The sequence below is a fragment of the Suncus etruscus genome, chromosome 17 (assembly GCF_024139225.1).
Source record: "Suncus etruscus isolate mSunEtr1 chromosome 17, mSunEtr1.pri.cur, whole genome shotgun sequence".
Lineage (NCBI taxonomy): Eukaryota > Metazoa > Chordata > Mammalia > Eulipotyphla > Soricidae > Suncus > Suncus etruscus.
In genome coordinates, this window is record NC_064864.1 from 65,817,710 (window position 1) to 65,845,305 (window position 27,596).

Below are 27,596 nucleotides of genomic sequence, written 5' to 3' on the forward strand. Positions count from 1 at the left end.
GCAAAAAATGTTAACACCTGAAACTAATTGTAAAACGAAAGTTCAAAATCCAATTATCAACACAACTAAATAACATTAGGAGAAGAATGAAAATTGAAAATGGCTTTTTTTTTTTCTGTTTTCTGTTTTTTAATTTGGGCGAAACAACTTCAGAGAGAAACAATCCTTTAAGTTTAGTCAGTGATTCCCAACTATAGTAGGGAGAATTGTGTAAAATGAGGAGGACAATGCTGGGGTTATTATTAAAAAGCTACATTTATTCCATTAAAGGATTCTTTCTCTAAGATTGTCCTTTTATAGAAAAAGACTAGTTTTGTAAACTCACTATTTCAAGAAAAGAAAAGGCGCCTGTGGAGCAATGCTTGGATGCTTCAGAGTTCAGCACAACAGCCTGCACTGACTCAAGCACACCCCATCAGCTACACCTGAGATGGCCTAGCCCCACGGTCCATGTCCACTGGGATGGAAAGATCTGAAGTGAACATCTCCTAACTTGGGAAACATCGGTCCTTTGAGGGCAGCTGACATACGCATTTCAACAGAGTCTGGCCTATGACTTAGCTGAAGCTAAGGGAATGGTGTAATCAGCAACATTATCAATATTAAACTTTTTAATATCAAATACATTTTTGTACATTGTTACTAATTTATATAATTACAAAACAAACTCCAAAACTCCATAAAATCAGTAAGGTAAAAGTCCTTACTGAATAGAATATAAACTTCAGATGTTACCAGGCTTGATTTCAGGAAAAGTCATTTGTTTTTGATACAAATTATCTATAAAACAATGTGGTATAAATGATGACTGAATTTACAATACTGTGGCTACCGTTTGTCCTTAACTCTTTCCTGGGTACCAGATATTTAAAGTTCATTTCCGTTGACACATTTCTGCTGCTGGAGCCTGCTTCTTCGTAAAGATTCAAGCTGCTTTGCTCTAAGCCACCGCTCTCTTGACAGTGTTGTCTGACCAGCACTGAGAGACAGAAACCTGGTTTGAAACACAGAAACAAATTTAAGTCTACATATAAAATGATAGTGGCTAACACATCCTTTTTTGTTTGTTTTTCTGAGCTACATCTGGTGGTACACAGGGATTACTCCTAGCTCTGTACTCAGCGATCACAGATCTCATTCCTGGCTAAAAGGCTTCTTCATATAAAGGAACTAAGGCCTAGACTCTGGGTGCTGAGACAAGACCATCTGACAGCTCCAGGTAGCAAGGGTCAGGGTTCCCTTATCTTGGAGATGCTCTGGAGGACAGCGTGGAAAGTGCTGCACTGTGGGAGGCCTAGTTGATGGCACTAGCCCGCAGCTCCACTGAGGCCCTCAGGTCCACACAGAGTCCCCTCATATTTAGTCATGGACTCCCTCATAGACACATGGGTTTTAATAGGACAGTTTGTGTCCATTTCTTGAGTCCTTGTGTCTGGTCTGCAGATGTGCCTTACCGAGCAACGATCAGCAGCTGGTGGAGATCGTCAGCAGTGATGCTCTGAGGATCATTCTTGCGCATTTCCACAAAGTCATCTTCCACTGCCTGCACCAAAGGATAGTCAATATTGTTTCGTTTATTGTTTGGGGGGGGGCATAGTTGGGGTGCTACTCTTGGCTCTGTGCTCCAGGGCTGGCTTTCTGTGGTCCTGAACGGACAGTGTTGAAAAGGAGACAGTAACCCATTAGCTCTGCCTCATAGATAATTGACCAACCTGGGTCAGGGTGAAGACTCAAGGTACCAGTATCCGGGTACAAATAGTCCAAGGTGACAAAAGTACTCTTCTTGGTAGATGGGGGTATGATGGGCCACACTGCATTGTGCTCAGGGTTTATTCTTGGCTCTGTGCCCGAAAGTGACCCTGGATGTACTCACAAGACAGTATCTGGTACAGAATGAGAATTCTGCACCAAGTTATAGCTCATATTCACACAAGGCCAAGGAATCAGTTATGTGAGTAGCCTGTGGCAGAGTACACATTATGCCTTGAGCATTAGTGATGTCAGCAAAAGTGGTCGAGTTAGGACAATTGAAACTCTTATCAGTAATAGTCCTGTAAACCACAATGCAGAGTCTTTTTAAAAATAAGAGACTGGGGCTGGAGAGATGGCATGCAGGTAGGGTGTTTGGCTTGCATTCAGAAGGACGGTAGTTCGAATCCCGGCATCCCATATGGTTCCCCGAGCCTGCCAGGAGCAATTTCTGAATGTAGAGCCAGGAGGAACCCCTGAGTGCTGCTGGATGTGACCCCAAAAAAAACAAAACAAACAAAAAAAACTGCAGCGAAAATAAAAAAAGAACCAGTACCACTAAACCCTGGGAAGCAGGGTGGGGGGGAGAGGGGGAGAGATTCACAGGTATTCATGAGAAACAAGCAAATCTTGTAAGAACACTGGACTTGAGACACTCGGCCCTGCCCTGTCCCCCAAGCCCTTCTGGGTGGCCCTGGAGCTGACTAACCTGGCAGCCGGAGCGCTAATCAAAGTACCTGGTCTGTCTGCAGGTGCCAAAGACCCATGTGCAAAAAGACTGTCTCTTTATCTAACAATCTTGGAGCTTGGCTAGTGTGAGTATCTTGTGCCCCAGACTACTGGACGTTCATCAAAACTAATCAAAGTCATTATGGATAATAGCAGCTCAGATCTCACACAATTAGATAAACAGCATTTAACCAAAAATCTTAAACGACACACTGTTCCCCTCCTTACAACTTCTGGAGACTTAGACCCCAGCACACAGAAGGCGCTATCTGCTAAGGCAGGCAGAGAAGGCCAGGCTTGCCCAAGTCTCCCTGGCTTCTAGACTTCCTGCCTCTCAGCCACTAAGGAAATTCTCTCTAAGGACTAAGTGACCCCCTAAAGTAGGAACAGAGGCTTTGTGCCAACATAAATAAACCAAGAACACAGACTGTACAGAAAGAATTAAATCAGAAATATCAAGCACAGCACAATCAAAGTCATGGTAACGAGCTCTAAATGACAGAGGTGCCGCAGTGTTATTTAAAGCCTCTGGTTTCGGCACCCAACCTCAGAGATGGGTGACTACGGCCACCTTCACCGGAGAGAAAGAAGAAACAAAGTGAGCATCAGGCTCACTGTCCTGAACCTAGGTGAAAGGAAAAGCCACAGAAAATCAAAGTAATCACTTCTTTGGAAAGCACAATCTCAGAAAATGTAATCGCTGCAAAAAGCAAAGGGGCCAAGTGACAGTCAGCAGCAGGGCACACTCAGCATGCATCAAGGGTGCCCACACCTGTGCCTCCAACCAGAAGGTACAACCCCCCCCCAAAGAGAAGAGAAACCATTTATATTTTTTAACTTAGAAAAACAGAAGTGGGGGGCCAGAGAGATAGCACACAGTAGGGCATTTGCCTTGCACACAGCCAACCCAGGATGGACGGTGGTTCGAATCCCAGCATCCCATATGGTCCCCTGAGCCTCCCAGGAGCGATTTCTGAGCACAGAGCCAGGAGTAACCCCTGAGCACCCCCCTGATGTGACCCAAAAACAAAACAAAAAAAGAAAAACAGGGCCGGAGTGGTGGTGCAAGCGGTAGGGCGTCTTCCTTGCACGCGCTAACCTTGGACGGATCGCAGTTCGGTCCCCAGCCAGGAGCAATTTCTGAGCTCAGGAGTAAACCCCTGGACCGTCACTGGGTGTGGCCCCAAAACAAAAAAAGAACAAGAAAAACAGAAGTGGAGAATTAGAGCTGAAATAGAAGAATTTGCTGGAAGCTGGAGCCTGCAGCAGACTAGTGCAGAGGGTCCAGCACTGCTCCAGCTAGAGGTGACAGCAGAAGTGGATCCAGGAGGAGGCGGCAGTGGCAATGGAATGAAAAAGCATCACGGGCACCGCACTGCAGTAGGAGCACAGGATGAATGAGGAGAGTAGGGCAGCAAGGAATCAAAATAATAATCTAAAATCTATCCTGTTCCTTGAAAAAATTTCCCCCAAATGTGCTGATCTGCACCTCCCAAAACTCAACCCCAAACAAGAAAAATTGAGAAAAACTTCTACCAACAATTATAGTGAACTGCCAAAAGCCAGAGGCCCCTGAAAGCAGAAATGGATTGATCTACATCACCAGCGACTGCTTTCTCCTCAGAAACCAGAGAGAGGCAGTAGGAGACAGTCAATCAAATATTATTATGAGAAACACATTTATTCACAAAGTACTCTACTGGGGAAAAGGATTCTAGAGAGTAGAAAACTTACAAAAAAGTGTGTGTGGGGGGGGTTGGAGATAGGAGATAATACAGTGGGGAGAGCATTTGCCTTGCATGTGGTCAACCTGGTATCCCATATGGTCATATGGAATAACAGAGTGCAGAGCCAGGAATAATCTGGGTATGACCCAAAATTCAGAAAACAAAATTAAGACCTTCCCAGATAAGCAAAAACTGACAGGGAACTTGTCACGGGCAGATCTTCCTGGCAAGAAATAAAAAGGGAGTGAAGGGAAACCACCCCCACAAAAGTTAAATAGGCAGATGCTTTGCTCACGGCTAAATCCTGAGCACCACCAGGGAGTAACAGCTCCAAGATGGGAATATGCTCAATGGTAATGAGCCGCTCTAGCGTATAGGAGGCCCTGGATCTGGTCTTGGTACTGCAAAAAGTTCTTCAGGATGAAAGTGAAGCCAGGGGCCAGAAAGATAGCACAGTGGTGGGGCATTTGCATTGCCTTGCATTCAGCCGACCTGGGAGAGACCCAGTTCAATTCCCGTGTGTCCCATATGATCCCCCAGCCTGCCAGGGGCAATTTCTAAGTGAAGAGCCAGGAGTGGGGCCAGAGAGATAGCATGGAGGTAAGGCATTTGCCTTTCATGTGGAAGGAAGGTGCTCTCTGCCTTTTTCCTGCTTAGCCAGGCTACAGACACCAAGGACCATAATCTCTCCAGGCCCCCAGCCGTCCTTGTCTTTTTCCCCTGACTCCAGGCCTACCCTGGGTGCCAGCTCAGATGGCCAAAAGTGGGTTCAGGTGGACTCTTAGGGGTCCTCAGGCTTCCCCTCTCCTGCCTTACTCCAGGGGGGAGGTGCATGGGGAGGAGTTTGGGCAGATATCTGGCTTCCGATTTTCTTTGATTCTGGAGGTTAGCTCTTGCCAGGTATGGGGTTTGGGGAGGTCCAATGCCGGAGGCCTTCTCCCTAGCCTGGGGAGAGCTGGGAGGCTTGGCAGGCCCCCAGCCATCCCCCTCTTTTTCCCCTGGACTCCAGCGACCCCTGGGTGATGGCTCAGATGGCCAGAAGTGGGTTCAGGTGGATTCTTATGGGTCCTCAGGCTTCCCTCCTCCTTCCGTACTCCAGGGGGGAGGTGCATGGGGAAGAGGATGGGCAGATATCTGGCTTCCGGTTTCCCCTTTAATTTTGAAGGCCAGCTCTTCTCAGGTATGGGGTTTGTGAGTCCTCATGCTGGAGGCCTTCTTCCTAGCCTGGGGAGAGCTGGGATGCTTGGCAGGCCCCCTTCCATCCCTCTCTTTTTCCCCTAGACTCCAGGCCTTCCCTGGGCACCAGTCCAGGTGGGCTCTATAGGGGGTCATCAGGCTTTCCCCGTACCTCTCCCTACAGTAATGAGAATGTGCTTTCGGAGGAGGGTGGGTCGTTCTAGCACTGATTTATGTTGGGACAGTCATTGGAAATTTTTTCTCCTTGGTCTCCTGTTGATAGTATTGTATGCATATAGTTTATATATGCATAATATCCATCTTGTATTGTGACCTTGATACTGCCCTTACAAAGCTCATTTCTAATCTTTTACTGCCTCAGTCCCAGCCCTTATTTCCCCCATCTTCCCATGTAGGTGCAGCTCATGACATGAAGCTCACCACATAGAGTGATGAATGCAGTTAGAGAAATAACTACACTGAAAACTATCATAACAATGTGAATGAATGAGGGAAGTAGAAAGCCTGTCTCGAGTACAGGTGTGGGGGGGGTGGGGAGAGAGAGATCTTGAAAATTGGTGGTGGGAATGTTCCACTGGTGAAGGGGGGTGTTCTTTACATGACTATTATCATACAACTACAATCATATTTGTAATCACGGTGTTTAAATAAAGATAATTAAAAAAAAAAGTGAAGCCAGTGAATGGTGACTCAGATCCACACAGGGCAGGGAACTATGAAAAGCCCCCATAAACTGAAGAAAAAAATCCCTTTCAGGCGTGACTTTTTTTTCTAGCTGGTTTCATTTCCTAAGGGGCTTGAAATCAAACTGAAGCTCCACACCCCATTTTCAGATTTGATGATATCTGAGCAGTAGGTGCTGCCTAGCTGGCAGTTGAGTGTGAGGCAGAGGTGCACAAGGTCAGCGTGATCCCCTGAATTACCTGCCCCTGCCTCACTCCCCAGACTGCCAGATATGGCCCTGCTGGCCACCAGCGGCTCATAATTAGACGAGTATCAAACCTGCGAGTACTGCGGCTTGTGACCCCAGGGACCCCTCAGCACTGTTTGAAAAGGACTCCCCCAAATATACCCAGAAAAGGGAGGGGGGACAGTGAGCAGCCCAAAGTCAGGGCTGCATGGTCTGCACACTGAAGGAATGGGTTTGATGCCCAGCACCATCTGGTCCCCCAAGTAATACCTGAACCCCGATAAGTCCATGAGCACAACAGGGTATATCCTCAAAATGAAAAACAAAGAAGCAGAAGAAAGAAGGAAATGGTAAAAGACCAACAATTTTACATACTATTATAATTAAATATGGCATTAACCGTAAGTACGCTGCATTGGAGCCACTATCATAGACGATGTGGAAATGAATACACTGCACCCTAGACACAGCTGTGTCAAATGAATGAAAACAAAAGGAAACAAGACACAGATTATAAATAACAAAATTACCTCACTAGTAATTCTAGCAAGGGTAAATTTATTAGATACTCAATCTCAATGTGGGAAGTGTTTAATTTGAACTGACACCTACCTTGGTTATCTCATCAGATATGCTGTAATCCAGGAACCTCAAAAGGGTGAGGTAAATGCGGAACTTGTTCAGCACGGAGGGCAGCACGGCCGAGAGAAGGCTGCTCATGTACTCGTCCATGTTGGGAGGGTTCAGCTGTGGCTGCAGGTGCACCTGGCAGTCTGCCTAGAGACAAGGAATTGTCCAGCCTGAATTCAAGGATCCTCCAAGGAGGACATCTCCTCACTCTCAGCTGAGTCTCCCAGGGAGTGATAACAGACATTCTCAGAGGCCCAACTTTAACGGGTTACTCCTGCCTTTCCTCAGCTACAATCACAAGTGCTCACCTTTTCAGGCTTACTCCCATTTCCTGGACAGCACTGGCCTTTGCAAAGAGAGCTGTCTAGAAAGCAGTTGAATGACAGGGAAAACTTTCAGGAAACTCAACTATGACCCCATTCACATGAAGATTTCCTTCTCAGAAATCTCAGAAAAACTCAGAAAAACCATCTCTGAAACAACAGGACCATATCCATCACTGACACTCAGGATACAGTGCTCAGCAGCCACATGACAATTTCTTTGCCCAACCTTTCACATGAAGCCACTTGGTTCAGGACATTCTGAATAAGCTTACTTATTTCTCTCCTTCAAAGGGCACAAATTATGAAACAAAGCAGCAAGAGTAGAGGTGGGCCTGCTAGTCAGCGAGCAACAGAATGCCCCTCTCCCAGTACCCACTGTGACGCCCAGAGGTGGCCATGCCAGCAGCTCTCTTGCTTCTCTGGGGTATACCACTCTCTGGTTCTTGGTTTTTTTGGGGGGTGGTGGTGGTGGTGGTGGTGGTAGTGTCACACCTGCAGGTGCTCAGGAAATACACACTCCTGGTGGGGCTCAAGGGACCATATGGGGTGCTGAGGAGCGACCCCAAAATGCAGGTCAGCTGCATACAAGGCAAGCAAGGACCCTCCCCACTGCACTCTCTTGGGTTCTTTAAACAGTGAGGCTGCCGTCCAAAGGGAGGAACACAACAGAAACAATACATTTCTGTTGTAATAAGTGGCTGTCACAGTTGTGAAACAAATATAACAATAAACACCAGGAAACTCAAAAATAGTATCTTTTGGGGCCGGAGAGATAGCATGGAGGTAGGGCATTTGCCTTGCATGCAGAAGGATGGTGGTTCGAATTCCGGCATCCCATATGATCCCCTGAGCCTGGCAGGTGTGATTTCTGAGTGTAGAGCCAGGAGTAACCTCTGAATGCTGCTGGGTATGACCCAAAACCCCCCAAAACAAACAAACAAACAAAAAAAAAAAAACAGTATCTTTCCACCTCAATCTTCTGATTTAAAATCAATCATCTTACCGGCAGAAGTGATCGTCCCTCTGAGGTAATCAAAACATTAATATTGCAGGGAAATTCCATTTGGTGGTAATTAAAATCATAATCCACCTTCTGCCAAGTTATCAAGTTGCTGAGAGCAGTCACATTGTGAACACCTAGAAAAGCAAAACAAAAGTCTTAGCCTTTCTTTACATTGCAATGCTGGACATTGAAACCGGTGTCCCACAGACCTCAGCCCCAGACATGATTTTTGTTTGTTTGTTTTTGGCCCACACCTGGTGGCATTTAGGGGTTACTTCTGATTCTGCACTCAGAAATTATTCTTGGCAGGAGAGAGGACCATATTGGATGCTTGGGATAGAACCTGGGTAGCCCATATGCAAGGCAAAAAAGCACTGTGCTATCGCTCCAGTCCCCAGACATGAACTTTAATCATCTAAATAAATTCATCTTGCTACCATTAGTTATAAAAGACATGATGCTTCTTCTACCTATAAAATTATGGGGTTCGGGCCAGAGTGATAGCACAGTGGTAAGTTGTTTACCTTGTATGCAGCCAACTTGGGATGGACTCAGGTTTGGTCCCTAATATCCCATATGGTCCCCCGAACCTGCCAGGAGCGATTTCTGAGCGCAGTTAGGAGTAAACCTTAAGCACCACTGGATGTGGCCCAAAAATAAAAACAAAAATATTATGGGTTTTGGGGACAACAGAGCAGTAAGTGCAATGAGAGTGACCCCTGAACACTACCAGTGTGGTCACAAAAAAATCAGAATAAATAAAGCAATGATTTAATAAAAAAATATGCAGGGGTCAAAGACATAGTACAGTGAGAGGAGGGCACTTGTCTTGCATGCATAAGACGGAGTTCAACTGCCAGCACCCCATATGGTCCCCAGAGCCTTGAGTGCAAAGCTAGGAATAAGCCCTGAGCACTGCTAGGTATGGGCCAAAAGCTCCCCTCTAATCCCCCACCCTCCCTGGGATGTGAATCAAGTGCACGCCTTGCCCAAACAGTACCACGGAGTAGCTCAGTGGCCTCTGAGCACCAAAAGGCAACACCCCGCAAAAATAACAAGTATATAATAAAGGAGGACCAGAGAGATAGTACAATGGAGAGAGCATTTACCTTGCACACAGACAACCTGGGTTCAATCCCTGGCATCTCATATGGTCCCTCAAGGTGTTTATTCCTGAGTGCAGAGCTAGAAGTAATCCCTCAGGTAAGTCAAGTGTAAACCCTCCCCACCCTCCCCCCCCCAGAAGGAAGGAAGGGAAGGAGGGAGGGAGGGAGGGAAAGAAGAAAGAAATAAGAGAGAAAGAGAAAGAAAGAAAGAAATAAGAAAGAGAAAGAAAGAAAGAAAGAAAGAAAGAAAGAAAGAAAGAAAGAAAGAAAGAAAGAAAGAAAGAAAGAAAGAAAGAAAGAAAGAAAGAAAGAAAGAAAGAAAGAAAGAAAGAAAGAAAGAAAGAAAAAGAGAGAAAGAAAGAGAGAGAAAGAGAGAGAGAGAGAGAGAGAGAGAGAGAGAGAGAGAAATAGAGAGAGAAATAGAGAGAAAGAAGGAGTGTGTGGCACTGTCCAACTGAAGTTGTATCCAAGTTAACTTTTCATGGCTGTGGCCCTCTTCTATCCTGTGCTGCCTGGCCTGGACCCGGGATTCTCATCTACTCTTCTGTACTGTATGCCTGGATTATCCTGGAGGTTGTCTGTTGGGTAACAGTTTTCCAAACAATGTCAAGTCAGGCCAAACTATCTGAGACCAAGACATCCCCCCAATCTCACACTGGGCACTTGGAAGGCAAGGTGCCATCACATAGTTACATTCTATGAGGTCCACACAAGGCACACTCTGCACAGCTTCTCATTGCATTAAGGCTACTGGCCAACACTGACCTTACTGTTTCTGTAAAATACACCTGGTGCATCTCATTTTTTTCCCTTTACTTCCAGAATGGTATTTAATACACGGACAAAGTGTCCACATCAATTGCACAGATCAAATAATTCACATCTCAATCCTATAACAGGTTCTGTGACTGAGGTTAGTTCAAAGCATTCAGTCTACATATTTTTCAGACTCTTTTTTGGGGGATGGGTGGGTTATACCCAGTGGTGCACAAGGGTCACTCCTGGCTCTGAGCTCAGAAATAGCCCCTGGCAGGCTCGGGGGACCATATGGGATGCTGGAATTCGAACTGGGTCGGTCCTAGGTTGGCTGCGTGCAAGGCAAATGCCTTACTGATTGCTATAGCTCCGGCCCCATTTCAGATACTTTTTTATTTTATTTTATTTTTTTTTTATTTTATTTTATTTTTTTTTGGTTTTTTTTGGGCCACACCCTGTGACGCTCAGGGGTTACTCCTGGCTATGCACTCAGAAGTTGCTCCTGGCTTCTTGGGGGACCATATGGGACACCGGGGGATCGAACCGAGGTCCGTCCTAGGCTAGCGCAGGCAAGGCAGGCACCTTACCTCCAGCGCCACCGCCCGGCCCCTTTTTTCAGATACTTTTAAGAGGGGCCACACTTAGTGGTACTGAAAATGGGGTACATAGGTGAAATGTATATAATAAAGTCAAACTGGGGGTTATGCAACTGCCAGTAATATGCCCCCATCCCTGGACACTTCTTCATAGTTCATTTGAAAAAACAAAAAACAGAAAAACACCACTTTTTTTTTTAAGAGGGGGGGGGTGTTTGGGTCACATCCAGTGATACTCAGGGGTTACTCCTGGCTATGTGCTCAGAAATCGATCCTGGCCAAGTTGTGGGTCAGCCACGAGCAAGCAAACACCCTACCTGCTCTGGCCCCGATTGCTCCAACAAAGCCCCACATGGGAAACAGGTGGATATGCACGCACCTGGGGTGTCGAGCTGCCCTTGCTCCAAGAGCGTCTCATCCACGACCAGAGAAGTGTTGCTGGGGAGCTGCAGGAGGCCACTGACCAAGCGATTGGCCACATAGTCTTTGTGCGGGGTAAACTTGAGACGGTTCATGTTCTCCACCGTCATCTGGAGGCGAAAAGACTGTGGATAAAAACAGACAAGCTGAGAACCTGGCCTGAGTTACGGTGTATGTCAGAGAGTAAGCATGGTTATGGTGTTGAAGATTCTCTGGACTGTCTAAGGGGGCAGCCTCACAGCCTCTTGAACTTGTAGAAACAAAATTTATATCCTAAGAAAGAATGTCATGGATTTGGTGAACTGCCTCATTCTGTGTTGTTGAACAATGATTTTTATCAGTGAGCTAGCAAGAAATGAGAAATAATGGACACGTAACAGAAGCTTAGTATCTACAATTGCCATAGACTAACAGAAAAAACTCAACGAGATAGAAGAGTTGTCTCTAATTCCTCATGTGCGTGAATTAAAACCTTTCACCATATGCAGCTCTGGGCTTCTGAAGACTCGAGGGACACTGGGAACAGCATTCACCAGCCTGACTGAGGTGCCAAAGCTTTCACGCCTCCATGAGAGTCAAGAACCATCAGGGTTTGGCTGCCCAGCCGTTGCCTCCCTCTCCCTCAGTCTTTGTCAACAGTAAGCAAGGCATTCCAGAGGCAATATCTGGCTTATTTTGTTTTGGGAAGATTGAGATGGCTTCATACCCGGCTGTGCTCAGGACCTCTCCTGGCAGGCCGGAGAACCAAATGGGAATGAACCTGGGTCAGCAGTGTTTGTGTCAAGTGCCAAACCCGCTGTGCTATTGCCTGGGCCCACAAATAACAAGTTTAGCAACAAGCCAATGGGAGCCCAACAGAGCCACGGGGGCCAACAGGAAGGTAGCACCTCCTACCAATGTGACAAGATCATGGGGTACCAGAAAAGAGCCCAGACTGAGGAGCCTCCCAAGTCTTCTTCCTCTATTCTGGGGAACCATGCTTGGAGCCTGCACATTGATTTCTGCACGGGCAATGGTGCACACACACACACCCCCAACTGGCCCGTCCCAGCCTGGCCCATCCCTGGCTGCTTTTAACTCCCCACACTCCTTTCTCTCCAATACCCCAACTATTTCCTCAGTCCCTGTCCCACTTCTAAGAGTCAGCTATGCTCAGCACTTCACTGACAGGTTCCAGGTTTATGAGCTGTGGGTCCCCACCACAACACCACCAATCTGAAGACAGGTCAGAATCACCATGTGCTCCAGAGAGCTGTCAAGACTCTTATGGGGCCCCTAAAGACAAATAATGGTAGATACAAAACCCACTGCCAGAGAAGACCCTGTGGTTACCTGCTGTGCACAGTTAGCTCCAGCCCCCAAGTGCCCAGTTTCAGTTCTGCTCGGGGAAGTTGGATTTCTGTTCATAAGGATTTCAGGATACAGTATGTGTTGCTGGAAATACTATGGACAGGGTGGTTGCTTTAGAAGAGGTGTGGATGACAGCGGTGGCCAATCCTTTGAAGCAGAAGACACTGAAATCTATCCAGTATAACTGAGTGTGCAGGAGTGGCCCTGAGCTACTAGGCCCACAGGAATGGCTGAACCACATAGCAAGGCTCACGACCCTCACCTCCGTCACTCTTAGAAACAACCAAGAATCAACAGGATGGTGTAGACTCTGACTAGCCAGTATAGCAAGTAAAAATATATGAATTCAATTCTTTTCACAGAGAACCACTGATCAAAGCAATGCTTAAATAAAGAAGGTAGGGGCCAGAGCAATACTATAGCATTTGCCTCACACGTGCCCAACCTGGGTTTCATCCCCAGAGCCCTGCAAGGAATAATCCCTCAACATCCCAGGTGAGGCTCAAAAACAAACAAAATAGTAAAACAAAAAAAGTGCAATTCCTGGTACATATATATGCGTTCGACAAAATGTGCAGCCACTGTGAGCACAGCTAAACATGTTTGTCTCAGATCTTAACAAGGAAAAAAAAGAAATCCATAAAATTAACAGAATGGAAATATCCTGGGTAAATATGTGTCAGTTATGGAATCCCGACAGCCTTATTCTCCTTAATGAGATCTCATAAAAGCTCAAAGTCAGAGGTGAACGAGATGAGATTTCAAACAGATGCTTTAAAAATGTGCTTAGGTTTATATCCACATTTAAACTGTGCTTACTGCTGGAACAAGATGTTGAATGATCCGATACAAGTGCTCAGTGAAGGTACTATTCCCTGGACAACCACTTAAGTTGACAGTAAACTTTCCTAGTGGAAGAACATCTCTTCTTGTGTATCTAGGAAAAATAAGAAAGAAGTCAGGAAACAAGATACTCTGGTGATTATCCAATTTTCAGCAAAAAAAAAAAAAAAAATTACTTTGGTCAGTGATTTAGCAGAAGCACTGAAGTTATATATAGTTTTGATTTGTAAGGTCTAACAAAATTGTTCTGAATCTTTACTATGTTACCCATTTACCGCACAACCTTTTGTTACGAGAGAGAAAGCTGAGGCACAGAATTGTTTGTTTGGGGGCAGCTTTTGGCCTTGCTCAGGGCTTACTCCTGTTTCTCTGCTCAGGGGACCATATGGATTGATGGGGATTGAAGCCGGGAAAGTGCCTTCTCTGCTGCATTATCTCTATGGCCCCATGTCACAGAAATTTAAGGAACCTGGCCACTGTTCACAGTGGTAAGAAATGGTGGAGCAAGGATTCAAATGCAGTTCAGCTGTTTTCCTACAGAGATACTGGCTGCTCACGTCCCATTCAAGAGAAGTTTTATTTTTTGGGTCACACCCAGCAGTGCTCAGGGGTTATTCCTGGCTCTAAGCTCAGAAATCGCTCTTGGTAGGCTCGGGAGACTATATGGGATGCCGGGATTCAAACCACAGACCTTACCTCCATGCTATCTCTCCAGCCCCCTAATATTCACTCTTATATTTATTTTTTCTTGTTATTTTGTAAAAATAAAAATCACTGGCCAGCAAAGTCTAATCAACTAACATACACATATTTCCCGCATCAGCCCAACACCATATCCTCCATTAGCCCAGGAAGACAGCACTCACACTGTGGAGATGAGATGCAGTATTAGATATTCGGCAGCCAGACTATCGCCCAGAAGGGCATGAGTGAGGAATCCCAGCAGTTCTGCTCTGACTGGAGACAACTCTGACATGAAACTGGAGACAACTGGAGAAGGAAGAAAGATGGGCCAGTCAGAGAGTCACTCCATGCTCCCCAGCCCAGGCCCCACCCCCTTCTTCAGCATGTCTGGTTAGCACAGAACTATGAGATGTCCATCTAACCTTCAGAATCTGCCCACCAAAGGTGCCCCCAGTAACTCAGCCAGCTACACATTCTTTAAAACCTCCCCCTGAGATAACTCAAGGGGCTGGTGGGTGTGTTTTGCAAGCAGGAGCTCCAGGCTCAGTTCCCAGCACCAGGCAGTCCCCATACCCTGAGAGGTGTGGCCCCCAATTTAAAAAAAAAATAATAACCCAACACCTCATCTTGATGTAAAGAATGAACACCCCAGGAAACAGTGGCTGTGAGGGAGGCCTGGCCTCTGGCCACCTTACAGGGTTTGCTGTCGTCTTTGTTAAGGCAGGTGGGCAACAGTGGGTTGATGTGCTGCAGCTTCTGGGCTAACACCACGTGGATTCTCGGCACCAAGGAAGCAGGAGGACTGTGCACTCTCTGTTCTTCGGCAGTGTCTGTGCACTCCATAGGGTCCAGGAGGGAAGAGGCATCCCTACAAGACAAAGCTCCCATCACGTGTGGATCACCCAATACCAGACAATGCACGCCCTGTTCTCAAGTGCTACCCACAAGATGCTGACTCTAGGCCAGTCCTAGGTGAGTGGCAGCCTCTATTTACCCTATTCCTCAAGAATAACATTTTTGGGGGACAGGAGAGACAGTACAGCAATTTTCCAGTAGGAAGTCAACTTGGGTTCAATCTCTGGCATCTCATATGGTCCCGTGTTCTGCCAGGCATGATCCTTAAGCACAGAACCAGGAGTAAGCCCTGAACATGCAGGATGTGGCCAAAATCCAAACCAAAGTAAAATAAAATGGAATGTGCCGGACATCTAGAATTCTGTGCAGATAACTAGAGTCAGACAGCTGCTACTACCGAAAAATAGCACATTGCTGTAAGCCTTTGTACATAAGTTAATATATATGTGCAGACATGGATATATGTAACATTTAATTTGAGGATTTTAGCAGTGCTGTCAACTTTGGGAAAATAACACAGTTGTACTTTGTTGCCACCATACAGAAAGTCGTTGGTGTAGAAATCTTTTTTTTTTTTTTGGGGGGGGGGGTTGTGGGCCACACCAGGCAGCGATCAGGGGTTACTCCTGGCTCTGTGCTCAGAAATCACTCCTGGCAGGGTTGGGGGACAAATGGGATGCCGGGAACCAAACCCAGGTTGTTCCCGGGTAGGCTGTGTGCAAGGCAAATGCCCTACCACTGTGCTATTGCTCTGATCCTAGTCTAGAAATCTTAAACATCATTTCCCCCTCCATTTCAACACTATACTTTATTCAATATGTATGGTCTTATTTACATGAGTTTAATTACAGAAACTAATAAAATAGTCTCTAAGTATAAAGACAACAACAGCAAAAGAAAAAAAACGAGCATTTAGATTCTAAAAACAACGAGTGGGTGGGGCCAGAGCCATAGCACAGTGGTAAGGACCCCAGTTTGAATCCCAGAATCCCATACGGTCCCCGGAGCCTGATAAAAGTGACTTATGAGCGCAGAGCCAGGAGTAACCTGAGCGTAGCCAGGTGTGACCCAAACCAAACCCCCCCCACCAAAAAAAGCTGGAGAGATAGCATGGAGGTAGGGTGTTTGCTTTGCATGCAGAAGGATGGCGGTTCAAATCCTGGCATCCATATGGTCCCCCGTGCCCACCAAGAGCAATTTCTGAGCGTAGAGCCAGCAGTAATCCCTGAGCATCACCTGGTGTGACCCAAAAACCAAAAAAAAAAAAAAAAAAAAAAAAACCAGCAAAGAAAAACACAAAAGAATGAATGGTTATCAGAAGATAAATGCGTAAATTAACAAGGAACAAGAAGGGCCTGGAAAGATAGCACAGCGACGTTTGCCTTGCAAGCAGCCGATTCAGGACCAAAGGTGGTTGGTTCGAGTCTCGGTGTCCCACATGGTCCCCCGTGCCTGCCAGGAGCTATTTCTGAGCAGACAGCCAGGAGTAACCCCTGAGCATCACTGGGTGTGGCCCAAAAACAAAACAAACAAACAAACAAAAAAAAAAACAAGGAACAAGAAAAAGTTAAAGAGAGATCTGGACTTCCAGTAACCTTAATATAGTATACATATGCATTAATCTTTAATGATGCATGCCTAAAATGTACATGCTTTAATAGTTATTTGAAGTTATTTATTTACTTTTTGGTTTTTTTTGGGCCACACCCATTTGATGCTCAGGAGTTACTCCTGGCTATGCACTCAGAAATTGCCCCTGGCTTGGGGGGACCATATGGGATGCTGGGGGATCGAACCTTGGTCCATTCCTTGGCTTGCGCTGGCAAAGCAGACACCTTACCTCTAGTGCCACCTCACCGGTCCCTGAATTTATTTATATAAATTTTAAGACATCAATTTTAACATTAATATTTTGGGGGTGGGACCAGAGATAGTATGGAGGCAAGGGGTTTGCCTTGTGTGCAGAAGGACGGTGTTTCAAATCCCAGCATCCCATATGGTCCCCTGAGCCTGCCAGGAGCGATTTCTAAGCGTAGAGCCAGGAGTAACCCCTGAGCGTTGCCGGGTGTGACCAAAAACCAAAAAGAAAAACTTTGGAGGAGGGGAAAGCTAGGCATCACAACCAGTAGTGCTCAGAATTCACTCCTGCTCTTATTTCCATGTAACAGGACAAGAGGGTTGGAGGGATAAGTGTGAAAAAAGCCAGAAGAGGGCCCGGAGAGATAGCACAACGGCGTTTGCCTTGCAAGCAGCCGATCCAGGACCAAAGGTGGTTGGTTCGAATCCAGGTGTCCCATATGGTCCCCCGTGCCTGCCAGGAGCTATTTCTGAGCAGACAGCCAGGAGTAACCCCTGAGCAACACCGGGTGTGGCCCAAAAACCAAAAAAAAAAAAAAAAAAAGAAGAAGAAGAAGAAAAAAGCCAGAAGAAAGAGAAAAAGAGGGAGAGTGGAAAGAAACTGCTCAAAGGGCTGGAGCACTACAATGTATGTGGGAGGCTCCAGTGCGCAGGTTTCTCTAAACACAACTGAAACTTCTCAGACAAAAGAAAAAAAGAAAAGAAAGAAAACAAGTATTGAATCCTAGTTACCAAGTCTATCACTCAGGAGAAAAAGAAAAATGACTGCCACAAAGAACAAAACTGAGATCAATTTGACAATAAATCAGTCATAAGTTAACATGTTTTCCTTTTTTTTATTTAGGTTTTTGGGCCACACCCTGTGACCCTCAGGGGTTACTCCTGGCTATGCTCTCAGAAATCACTCCTGGCTTGGGGGACCATATGGGACGTCAGGGGATCAAACAGCGGTGTATCCTAGGTCAGCTGTGTGCAAAGCAAACACTCTACTGCTGCGCCACCGCTCTGGCCCCAGTTAGGTTAGCATGTTTTCTAACCACGACCAACTTCCTCAATTGAATACAATACTCAAACACACGAGAGCAACTAACCTCAGCACCACACACAGTCCATATCACAAGGCTGCCAGGACGGAGCCTTGTGAAGCAGAGCCTGGAGTAAGTCCCTAGAAACACTGGGAATGGTCTAAAAATTTTTTATAAGTGGATGGGGCCTAGAGAGAGTACAGTAGGTAAGGCCATCTACATCTAGCAAATAGTAAACCTGGGCGATTAACCCCACATTCCATGTAGTTAATGCCACATTCCATATGATCCCTCCAAGCCATGCCAGGTGTGCACCTCACCCCCACCAAAAGAAGCAACACTCACCTTTCATCGCTGTTGAGAACGCTGAGTGCAGGTTCCACAGAGAGGATGCCGTACAACTCCAGGACGTCATTCACTTTGAAACAATCCCAGTCTTCATAAACCTAGCAGAGCACACAAAAACATGTGTCAGGAACCACTCACAACAACAGAGATGAGTCTTGATCTTTTAAGTTGTCATCATCATTGTGAAATTGTGGATCGGGGGTACCCATCTTGCATATGGCAGAGCAGTGTTCAATCCTCAGCAGCCCATAGGCTCCCTGCACCCACCTAATTTTATAGTAAATACAAGTGAGAAGTGGATTTTCATAAGAAAAAGGTGGGCCGGAGAGATAGTACAGCTGTAGGGCATGGCTGACCCTGGATGAATCTGGGTCCCATTCCTGGCATCCCATATGGTCCCCCGAGCCTGCCAGGAGTGACTTCTGAGCGTAGAACCAGGAGTCACCCTGAGCACCACCAGGTGTGACCCAAAAAAACAAAATAAACAAAAAAAAAACAACAAACTTTTTGAGAGACAGAGACAGACAGACTAGGGTTTGATCCCTGGCATCTCCTGTGCAGCCACATGCCCCACCAAAAGGACACATTTCTTTTTTGGGCTGGAGAGATAGCACAGTGGCAGGGCATTTGCCTTGCACGCAACCGATCCAAGATGAAAAGTGGTTTGAATCCTGGTATCCCATATAGTTCCCCGTGCCTGTTAGGAGCAATTTCGAAACACAGAGCTAGGAGTAACCCCTGAACATCACCAAGTGACCCAAAAACAAAAACAAAACTCTTTTACTTAATAAGAAAAAGGGGGTGGAGTGATAGCACAACAGTAGGGCATTTGCCTGCACTGTTGCCAACCTGGGACAGACTCAGGTTCCAGGCATTCCATATGGTCCCCTAAGCCTGGCAGGTGAGATTTCTGAGTACAGAGCCAAGAATAAACTGAGCACCGCCAGGTGTGACCCAAAAACAAACAAACAAACAAAAACAAAAAAAAAAAGGGAAGATGAATACATTTCTGTAGTTGTAAACATCCATTACACTGAGCCAGAGATAGTACAGGTAAGGCGCTTGCCTTGCATGCTGCCAACTCAGATTTAATCCCAACATCCCAGCTGTCTCCTGAGCCATGCCAAGAGTGAATCCTAAGTACAGAACAAGGAGTAAACATTGAGCATAGCCGGTCATGGATGCAAAAAACAAAACAAAAAAAAACAAAACAAAAAAAAAAAAACAAATAAATATACATTAAGTTTATGGGGATTTGTTACAGCAGCAAGAGAAAACCAGCACAACTGCTACCGGTTTTCCCTTTTAATTTTCAAAACTTGTAACATATCTGTGTTAATGGTGGGTTTGTAAGAGGTCTTTACCTTTACAAGGCATGCAGGGCCTTTCTCTCCTGGTAGTGGGAAATTCAGGTCAAAAGGGGAAGAGAGGTTCAGAGAGTTCAGCTGCTGTCCAGTGGAAGCTTCCGTCTCTAGGCGTTTGGGCTCTCCACACCACTGGAGACCACCAACACTCCCTAGATTCAAAGCATCATGGTTAGTCCTTTCTAAGACTATCTAGAAGGGGAAAAGAACTCCTAAAGAGCCTTTTACTCTTGAGATACGTACTTCAGAGCTCATGTCTAGTGTTAAAAGACATAACCCCATTAACAAAGCCCCTTGATCTAGAAAAAATTAAGTGCAAAGATCCACAGATTTAATAATTTCCCCAATGTAAAACAGCAATAAAAATTCCACCGAATCTTGTACATGTATCTCTAGAAGTAAATATTTGAGGGGTTGGAGTGATAATACAGTGGGTAGAGTGCCTGCCTTCCAGGTGGCTGACCCTGGCTTGATTCCCAGCACCCCATATGGTACACCATGCCCATCAGGAGTAATCCCTGAAGTAGAGCTAGGAACATCACTGAGCATCCCAAAAGAAAGAAATCAACTACAACTCAAAACAATTTTACTGAATGAAAAATGTTAACCTGTGGATTTACATGTTATATTTATATACATGTTATTCATTACTTATTAATAATACATGTTATAATTTATAACTTCTAAAATGACAAAAAATGGGAAACAGGGACAGATTAGTAGGAGTTAAGAATGAAGAAGTTGGAAAGGGAAGAAGCAGGAGTGGCAGTTGGGCATGCTTGATAACCTGAGAAATCAGGACTGAATTAATTGGGTTTGTAGCAGCATAAATCGGCACTTGATAAAATTGCAGAACACCTAATGGATAGATATATAAGTTCATTAAAAATGTGGAAAAAAGGTCAGAGAGATAGCACAGTAGTAGGGTATTTGCCTTGTATGTGGCCAACCCAGGACAGACCCTGATTCGACTCCCAGCATTCCATATGTCCCGAGCCTGCCAGGAGTGATTTCTGAGGGCAGAGCCAGGAGTCACCCCTTAGCGCTGCCGATGTGGCTCCAAATCCTGACCCCCCCCCCAAAAAAAAAGTGAAGAAAAGAAAAAAGATATCTTCTAGCTCAGCACGAGGCTGTAGTGCAGCCACAGCCAGTCAGGACTGACCTCAGAACCCCCACTCTGGACTGTGACCAGCTCTAAAGCTGCCACCTCAGGGGACGCTCCCAACCCTGCTGCAAGAACCAACCTTCAACCAGAGAGGTTAGAGAAGCCCTGATATTAACACTACCTGCTTGCCTGGCACCTGCATGCTGGTCCTTCTGTTTACTGGGCTGAAGGTCCATCTCCTCATCATCCTCGTAGCTCCTCTTGTGGCGACTGGGGGTATAGGATGTCGAAGGACTGACTCGAGCTTGGTTTGCATTAACGTAGGCGTGATATGGAAAGTTAAGAAAAGACTAGGAGAGACAGGAGGAAGGACAGCCTGTGATGCTGATCATGGGACCAAAGATCACTGGATGGGCAATTAACTCGGAATAAAAGCTTCCTTTTAAAAGATGATGAGGACTGGATAAAGCCACAATGGCTGCTTATGTCATTCATTTGTGTGTACCTGATAAAAGTTGTCATAAGAAGTTTGAAGTTAACGTTACCATTTTCCAAATGCTTAGTAACAGACAACTCAAACCATTCTCAATGCCTTAATTTTTCCATCTCACTGCTTTTCTATGTTTACCAGTTCTTAGGAGGCAAACTTACTTTTGCAGAAGTAGTGCACAACTTTTACATATAGAAAATACTGATGCCAGACTATTTTGATTGAGCAACAATCTTTAAGTATTGGTGATAGAAAATTATAAACAGTACTGGAACTGATGTAACCTTTATGTGCTATTATTTATCCAATCCTTTTCTACAGACCTCAGAATTAGCGACCAGGAAAATTTTCTTTGTTTTAAATTGTTGGATACCCTAGACATGCTATTTTATTTTTTTGTAAAGATGTTTGTGACTCTATTACAAGTTCACATCCAAGATTCAAAAATTATCTCAAATATAAAGAAAACAAAGATATACTGAAGATGCCAACTCAGGACTGACCTGGGCCTCATCTGCTCTGGGTTCAGAGCCTACCACAGACCCAAAGCACCAGCTCAAAGGACCTCTGAAAGTGTCATCTTCAGGGGCTGGTACAGACCTGGGTTCGATCTCGGGCGTCCCAAATGGTCCCGGGCCTGCCAGGGAGCAATTTCTGAGCACAGAGCCAGAAGCATCACAGGGTGTGCCCCCCCCCCCCACAAAGTATTGAAGTTGGTTTATACATTATGTAAGTCCCAGAAATACAACATTAGGGGCTGGAGAGATAGCACAGCAGAGGGGCGTTTGCCTTGCATGAAGAAGGACAATGGTTCGAATCCTGGCATCCACATGGTGTGTCCCCCCCAACCCCTTGCCTGCTGGGGGCGATTTCTGAGCATAGAGCCAGGAGTAGCCCTTGAGCGCTGCCAGGTTTGATGCCCCCCCCCCAAACAAACAAAAAGAAATACAACATTAAAAATGGTTACTATGGAGGCTGAATTATGAACACCTCCAGATTGTTTTAGATGCTGTCAAAGTTGTAAAGTCATACAAAATCTTTCTTGCGGGCCCGGAGAGATAGCACAGCGGTGTTTGCCTTGCAAGCAGCCCATCCAGGACCAAAGGTAGTTGGTTCGAATTCCGGTGTCCCATATGGTCCCCCGTGCCTGCCAGGAGCTATTTCTGAGCAGACAGCCAGGAGTAACTCCTGAGCACAGCCGGGTATGACCCAAAAACCAAAAAAACAAAACAAAACAAAACAAAACAAAACAAAATCTTTCTTGCTTTATTTCTCATTATCCCTGAATGTTTTAACTTTTACAGTACTGGGGGAGGAGGGGACTCTGCATGCAACTGACCCTATGTGATCCCTGAAATCATGTTTTCCCAAATACTACTGAGTATGTCATTCCCTCATCACTATCACAAATATCCCCACACACCCCACCAAAAAAAAAAAAAAAGGTAAAATCTGCAATGTGTTCTTTCCAACTAAAAACCAGACATTTTGATCAAGGATATTTCTTTTACCCACGTGGACTCCCCAGGCACTGGTACACAATAGAAAGTTTGTCTTTCCAATGTGGTCATTCGTGGAGAGTTTAAATCAACTTCTTGTTGAGGCTATCATGTACATAAAAAAAGAAAGCAAAAATTGTAATTAGAAACCACACTTTTGTGTAATTTAGAAAACTATAGTAGGGCCAGAGAGACAGAGCGTGAGGCGTGTGCCAGCCCTACAGAGTAAGTGATAACCCCCAGCACCACCTATGGTGTGCCCTCAACACAGCCAGGAGTAACCCTTGAATTTCACCAGGTATCACCCTCCAAATTAAACAAAAAATACTTTAAAAAACAGAAATAGGGGACAAAGTGATAGCACAGTGGTAAGGCATTTGCCTTGCATGCAGCCAACCTGGGACAAACCCAGGTTTCGATCCCCGGTACCTACCAGGAATGATTTCTGAGCCCAGAGCCAGGAGTAACTCTGAGCATCACCGATTGTGGACCAAAAACCAAAAACCAAAAAAAAAAGAAACAACAACAAAATGCCAACATTTAGAAAGACAGATATAGGGGCCAGAGCAATAGCACAGCCAGTAGGATGTTTGCCTTAAATGAGACCAACCCAGATTCAATCCCAGGCATCCCATGGAGTTTGCCAGGTTGCTAAAGAGTAATTTCTAAGTGCAGAACCAGGAATACTCCCTGAATGTGCCGGGTGTATAAAGAAAAAAAAAGGTCAAGAAATAGGGAGATTTTGGGAGCCTAAATAACAGCATAGTTGAAAGGGCATTTGCCTTTCACGTGGCTGACTTGGATTCGATCCCAGGCACCTCATATGGTTCCCCAAGCACCACCAGGAGTACATACACACCACCAGACTGGTAGAGAAAAACCTGGCCTGTGTGTGGTGCTAGGTTCAATCCTGGCACCATACAAATCGCCAGGCACTGACGGGTGTGGCCTTGGTGGTTCCTAACAGCATCAGGTGTAGCATCCACAATAATTACATAATATAAAGTGGAGACATGCTTAAATAAAAGCAAAAACTAGAAAATGTTTCACGTGGCTTCTCAGAAATTATTTACACACAATAACAGGAAGATAACCCCCAAAGAAACTACCAAATCTCCTGCTTCTTTTTTTTTTTTTTTTTTGGTGTCACACCCGGCAGTGCTCAGGGGTTATTCCTGGCTCCAGGCTCAGAAATTGCTCCTGGCAGGCACGGGGGACCATATGGGATGCCTGGATTCGAACCAATGACCTCCTGCATGAAAGGCAAACACATTACCTCCATGCTATCTCTCAGGCCCCAAATCTCCTGCTTCTTATCAAAAAACATTTGTAGAATCAGAGAGCATTAGCAGGTTGGAGCATAGGCTGTGCAAGCAGAAGTTGGGATTCAGTCCCTGAACCAAATGGATCCCGGAGCAGCACCAGGACTTACCCTGGAATATCAAACTGAAAGGTAGCACCTGACCACCAAGAGTAACTCCCTCACCCCCAAAAATGTTTCGTAGAGCTCCAAGATACATACCCCACATTCTGCAACATCCCTGTATTTTCCAAAATGAAGAACCTGTGACCGAAAACAAAGAATAAATTTTATCAGCACATCAGGATCAAAACGACTATAAACAATCCCAGCAGATTAATCGTGATTATAAAGTTTCATACATACTCGTGCTTTCGTGTTTCGATTAACCGTCTCATAGACGCCCATGTAAAACTCAGGGTCAAACATATCCTGAATCATGCAACGGAATTTTACAAAACTGTTCGGTTTCAAATAATGCAGAGGAACTTCATTTAATGATGGGACCTTAAAAGAAAATAGTCAAGTCAACTAACTGTCCGTCCACGAGACATTAATGTTAGGTGTGTATCACAGAAGAGCCTACACATCTAGATTCAAACTGGCACATGCGTGTGCACACACAAGCCACCTGGGAGCCAAATGAACTCAATGGTTTATTCTAATAAAAATTGTTGGATGGGCAGGAGACAGAATGAGGTGCACTTGCTTACAGGGCACACAGCAGACACAAACTCATGGCACCTCATATGCTACCTACTAGGAATGATCCCTAAATAGTTAGGAGTAAGCCACATGCAACGCTTGAGTGATGAATCCCCACCCCCCAAACTGATGGATAAAAGGACTCAGTAAAAATTTTTTGGAGGCAGGTGCGTACTAAGTGATGCTCAGGGGTTACTCCTGGCTTTGCACTCAGGAATTACTCCTAACCATGCTCGGTGCTAAGAATGGTAGGCCAGGGATTGAACCCAGGCTAGCAGCAAGAAAGGCAAGTGCCCTACCCACTGTACTGTATCTCCAATCCCAAAGACTGAGTTAACTATTCCAAGAATTCACTCTTCTAAGTGTGCATGACGGTTAATTTTTCAAAATTTTTATTTAAACACTGTACTTGCAGGATGTTCATAAGTTATTTTTTCTACAGATAAAGTTGTTCATAATTGAGTTAGTCATACAATGTACAAGCACCTTCACCAATTGCCCATTTCTCACCACCAGTGTCCCTCTCACCCTCTTTCCTCCCAGCTAACCGTCTCCCACCTGCTTCTGATAGGCATTTTATCTCTTCTCTTCTCTCTCTCTCTCTCTCTCTCCCTCCCTCCCTCCCTCCCTCCCTCCCTCCCTCTCTCTCTCTCTCTCTCTCTCTCTCTCTCTCTCTCTCTCTCTCTCTCTCTCTCTCTCTCTCCCCCCCCCCCCTCTCTCTCTCTCTCTCTCTCTCTCTCTCTCCCCATCCCTCCCTCCCTCCCTCATTTTTTAACACTTTGGTCTGCACTATTGTTGAAGTGGTGTCATTCATGTCACTTTATCTCCTTTCAGCACCCAGTTCCTGTTCTGAGTCATCAGTTCCAACTATCAATGTCATAGTAGAACCTTCTCTACTCTAACTGCACTGAACTCTCTGCTCTTTGTGGCAAGCTTCCTACCATGGACTGATCCTCCTGATCCTCATCTCTATTGTCTCTGGATAGCATGATGGTTTTTTAAACTAATGTGAAAAGGATACTTTTCCTTCAGAAAAAATTTCAATTTTCAGGAAAAGACTTGATCATTGAGTGCTTAAAAGTAGTACATGTAGGGGCCAGAATTAGTACAGTGGGCAGATGTTTGCCTCAGAGGAGGCCAACCCAGATTCAACCTTGGGCATCCCATGTGATCCCCGAATGTCTCTAGGAATGATCTGAGTACAGAGCCAGGAGTGCTGCCTAAGCACCTCCAGGTATGGCCCCTCAATAAATAAATAAAGATATCAAAGCTCTCACCACTGCCAATATTTTTCCTTAGGAAGAAGCAATTACTGCCACCTATAGGTGTTACTATGGAAGCATTTAATAGCTTGAATTGACTCGTGTGTGCATGCACAGAAAGTTTTTGAGGGGCCAGAGAGATAGCACAGCAGTAGGGCGTTTGCCTTGCATGCGGCCAACCCAGGACGGACCCTGGTTCGATTCAAGGTCCCCTGTGCCTGCCAGGAGCGACTTCTGAGCGCAGAGCCAGGAGTAACCAGAGCGCTTGCCAGTGTGACCCCCCCCCCCCCAAAAAAAAAAGAATAATAATAAGAAGAAAGCTTTTGAACCACACCCAGTGCTCAGGTGCTGTGCCTAACAGTACCTGGGAAACTGCCATGCTAGGGATCTAATAAGGCCGCCTATGTGCGAAGCATGCACTCAGCGTGGTGGCTTCTCTTAAAATCTGAGGGGTTTTCCTCTTGGGAGGTGAGGGGTAGGCCACACCCAACTGTGCTCAGGTTTTTCTCTTAGCTTTCCTGTCAGGGATCGTCTTGCAAGCACTCAGGGAACCATATACATGTCAAACCCAGGTCTGCTGCATGCAAAGCAACCAAGTGTTCCCGTTCCCTCTCCCTCTTACAATCTTCAGTAAGGATCATTTGAACAGAAAGTAGCACATCTACGTCCCTGTGCTATTTACATGCCTATTAATGCCCTGATAATCTCTAAAGCTGCAGACCCTGCCCCACCCAATCAAAGCTGAGCTTACCCATTTGGGAGCATTATTTTCCTTCAGCTTTTCCTTAAAGAAGTCAATCACTTTCTTCTCCCAGTCAGGATTCACTCCATTTTGGGCTGAAAGGAAAAAAGAAAAAGAGTCTGAGACCATGTTCCAAAACTTCCCATCAGTTTGGTATGAGGACATCTACAAGGGGGGTGGGGACGACCAACAAATCAGTTTGGCAGCCTCCTGCAGCTCTGAGAGCCAATCTCTGTGACTTGCTGCACACACCAGAGTTAGAGTGTGAAAGGAAGCGTATTGGAGAAGAATGTGAAAACTTTTCAGCTGCATGAAGTGTTTTTTTTTGTTTGTTTGTTTTGTTTTGTTTTTGTTTTTGGGCCACACCTGGCGATGCTCAGGGGTTACTCCTGGCTGTCTGTTCAGAAATAGCTCCTGACAGGCACGGGGGACCATATGGGACACCGGGATTCGAACCAACCACCTTTGGTCCTGGATCGGCTGCTTGCAAGGCAAACACCGCTGTGCTATCTCTCCGGGCCCTGCATGAAGTGTTTTACACTGCCTTTTGAAGAGGATTTATAAAATTAAATTAAATTAAAATAAATAAATAAATAAATAAATAAATAAAGGGGCCAGGAAGGTGGCGCTAGAGGTAAGGTGTCTGCCTTGCAAAGCACTAGCATAGGACGGACTGCGGTTCGATCCCTCGGTGTCCCATATGGTCCCCTCAAGCGAGGGGTGATTTCTGAGCGCATAGCCAGGAGTAAACCCCTGAGCGTCAAACGGGTGTGGCCCAAACCCCCCCCCCAAAAATAATAATAATAAGGCTGGGCTGGAGGGATAGCACAGCAGTAGAGAGCATTTGCCTTACACATGGCCAACACTGGACGGACTGTGGATTGATTCCTGGCATTCCGTATGGTCCCCCGAGCCTGCCAGGAGTGACCCAAAAAACAACAAAAAGTCACACTTGGGGCCAGAGAGATAGCATGGAGGTAGGGCGTTTGCCTTTCATGCAGAAGGACTGTTGTTCGAA

The 27,596-nt window shown here is 45.6% G+C and overlaps 1 protein-coding gene across 1 annotated transcript in view; it reads right to left on the minus strand.

Annotated features, from left to right (window-relative positions):
* Positions 1-593: 593 nt before the first annotated feature.
* MCMBP (minichromosome maintenance complex binding protein) overlaps positions 594-27,596 on the minus strand; it is a 39,875-nt gene continuing 12,872 nt past the window's right edge. The window contains exons 2-16 of the mRNA XM_049764456.1: positions 26,588-26,673; positions 24,236-24,376; positions 24,092-24,133; positions 22,573-22,674; positions 20,762-20,906; positions 19,476-19,627; positions 18,109-18,209; positions 14,722-14,894; positions 14,209-14,332; positions 13,319-13,436; positions 11,109-11,274; positions 8,272-8,405; positions 6,925-7,089; positions 1,455-1,543; positions 594-994 (exon numbers count right to left, since the gene is read on the minus strand). Of these exons, the coding sequence (XP_049620413.1) occupies positions 868-994; positions 1,455-1,543; positions 6,925-7,089; positions 8,272-8,405; positions 11,109-11,274; positions 13,319-13,436; positions 14,209-14,332; positions 14,722-14,894; positions 18,109-18,209; positions 19,476-19,627; positions 20,762-20,906; positions 22,573-22,674; positions 24,092-24,133; positions 24,236-24,376; positions 26,588-26,673 (1,865 nt within the window). The 3' untranslated portion in view covers positions 594-867. The remainder of the gene's footprint in view (positions 995-1,454; positions 1,544-6,924; positions 7,090-8,271; positions 8,406-11,108; positions 11,275-13,318; positions 13,437-14,208; positions 14,333-14,721; positions 14,895-18,108; positions 18,210-19,475; positions 19,628-20,761; positions 20,907-22,572; positions 22,675-24,091; positions 24,134-24,235; positions 24,377-26,587; positions 26,674-27,596) is intronic.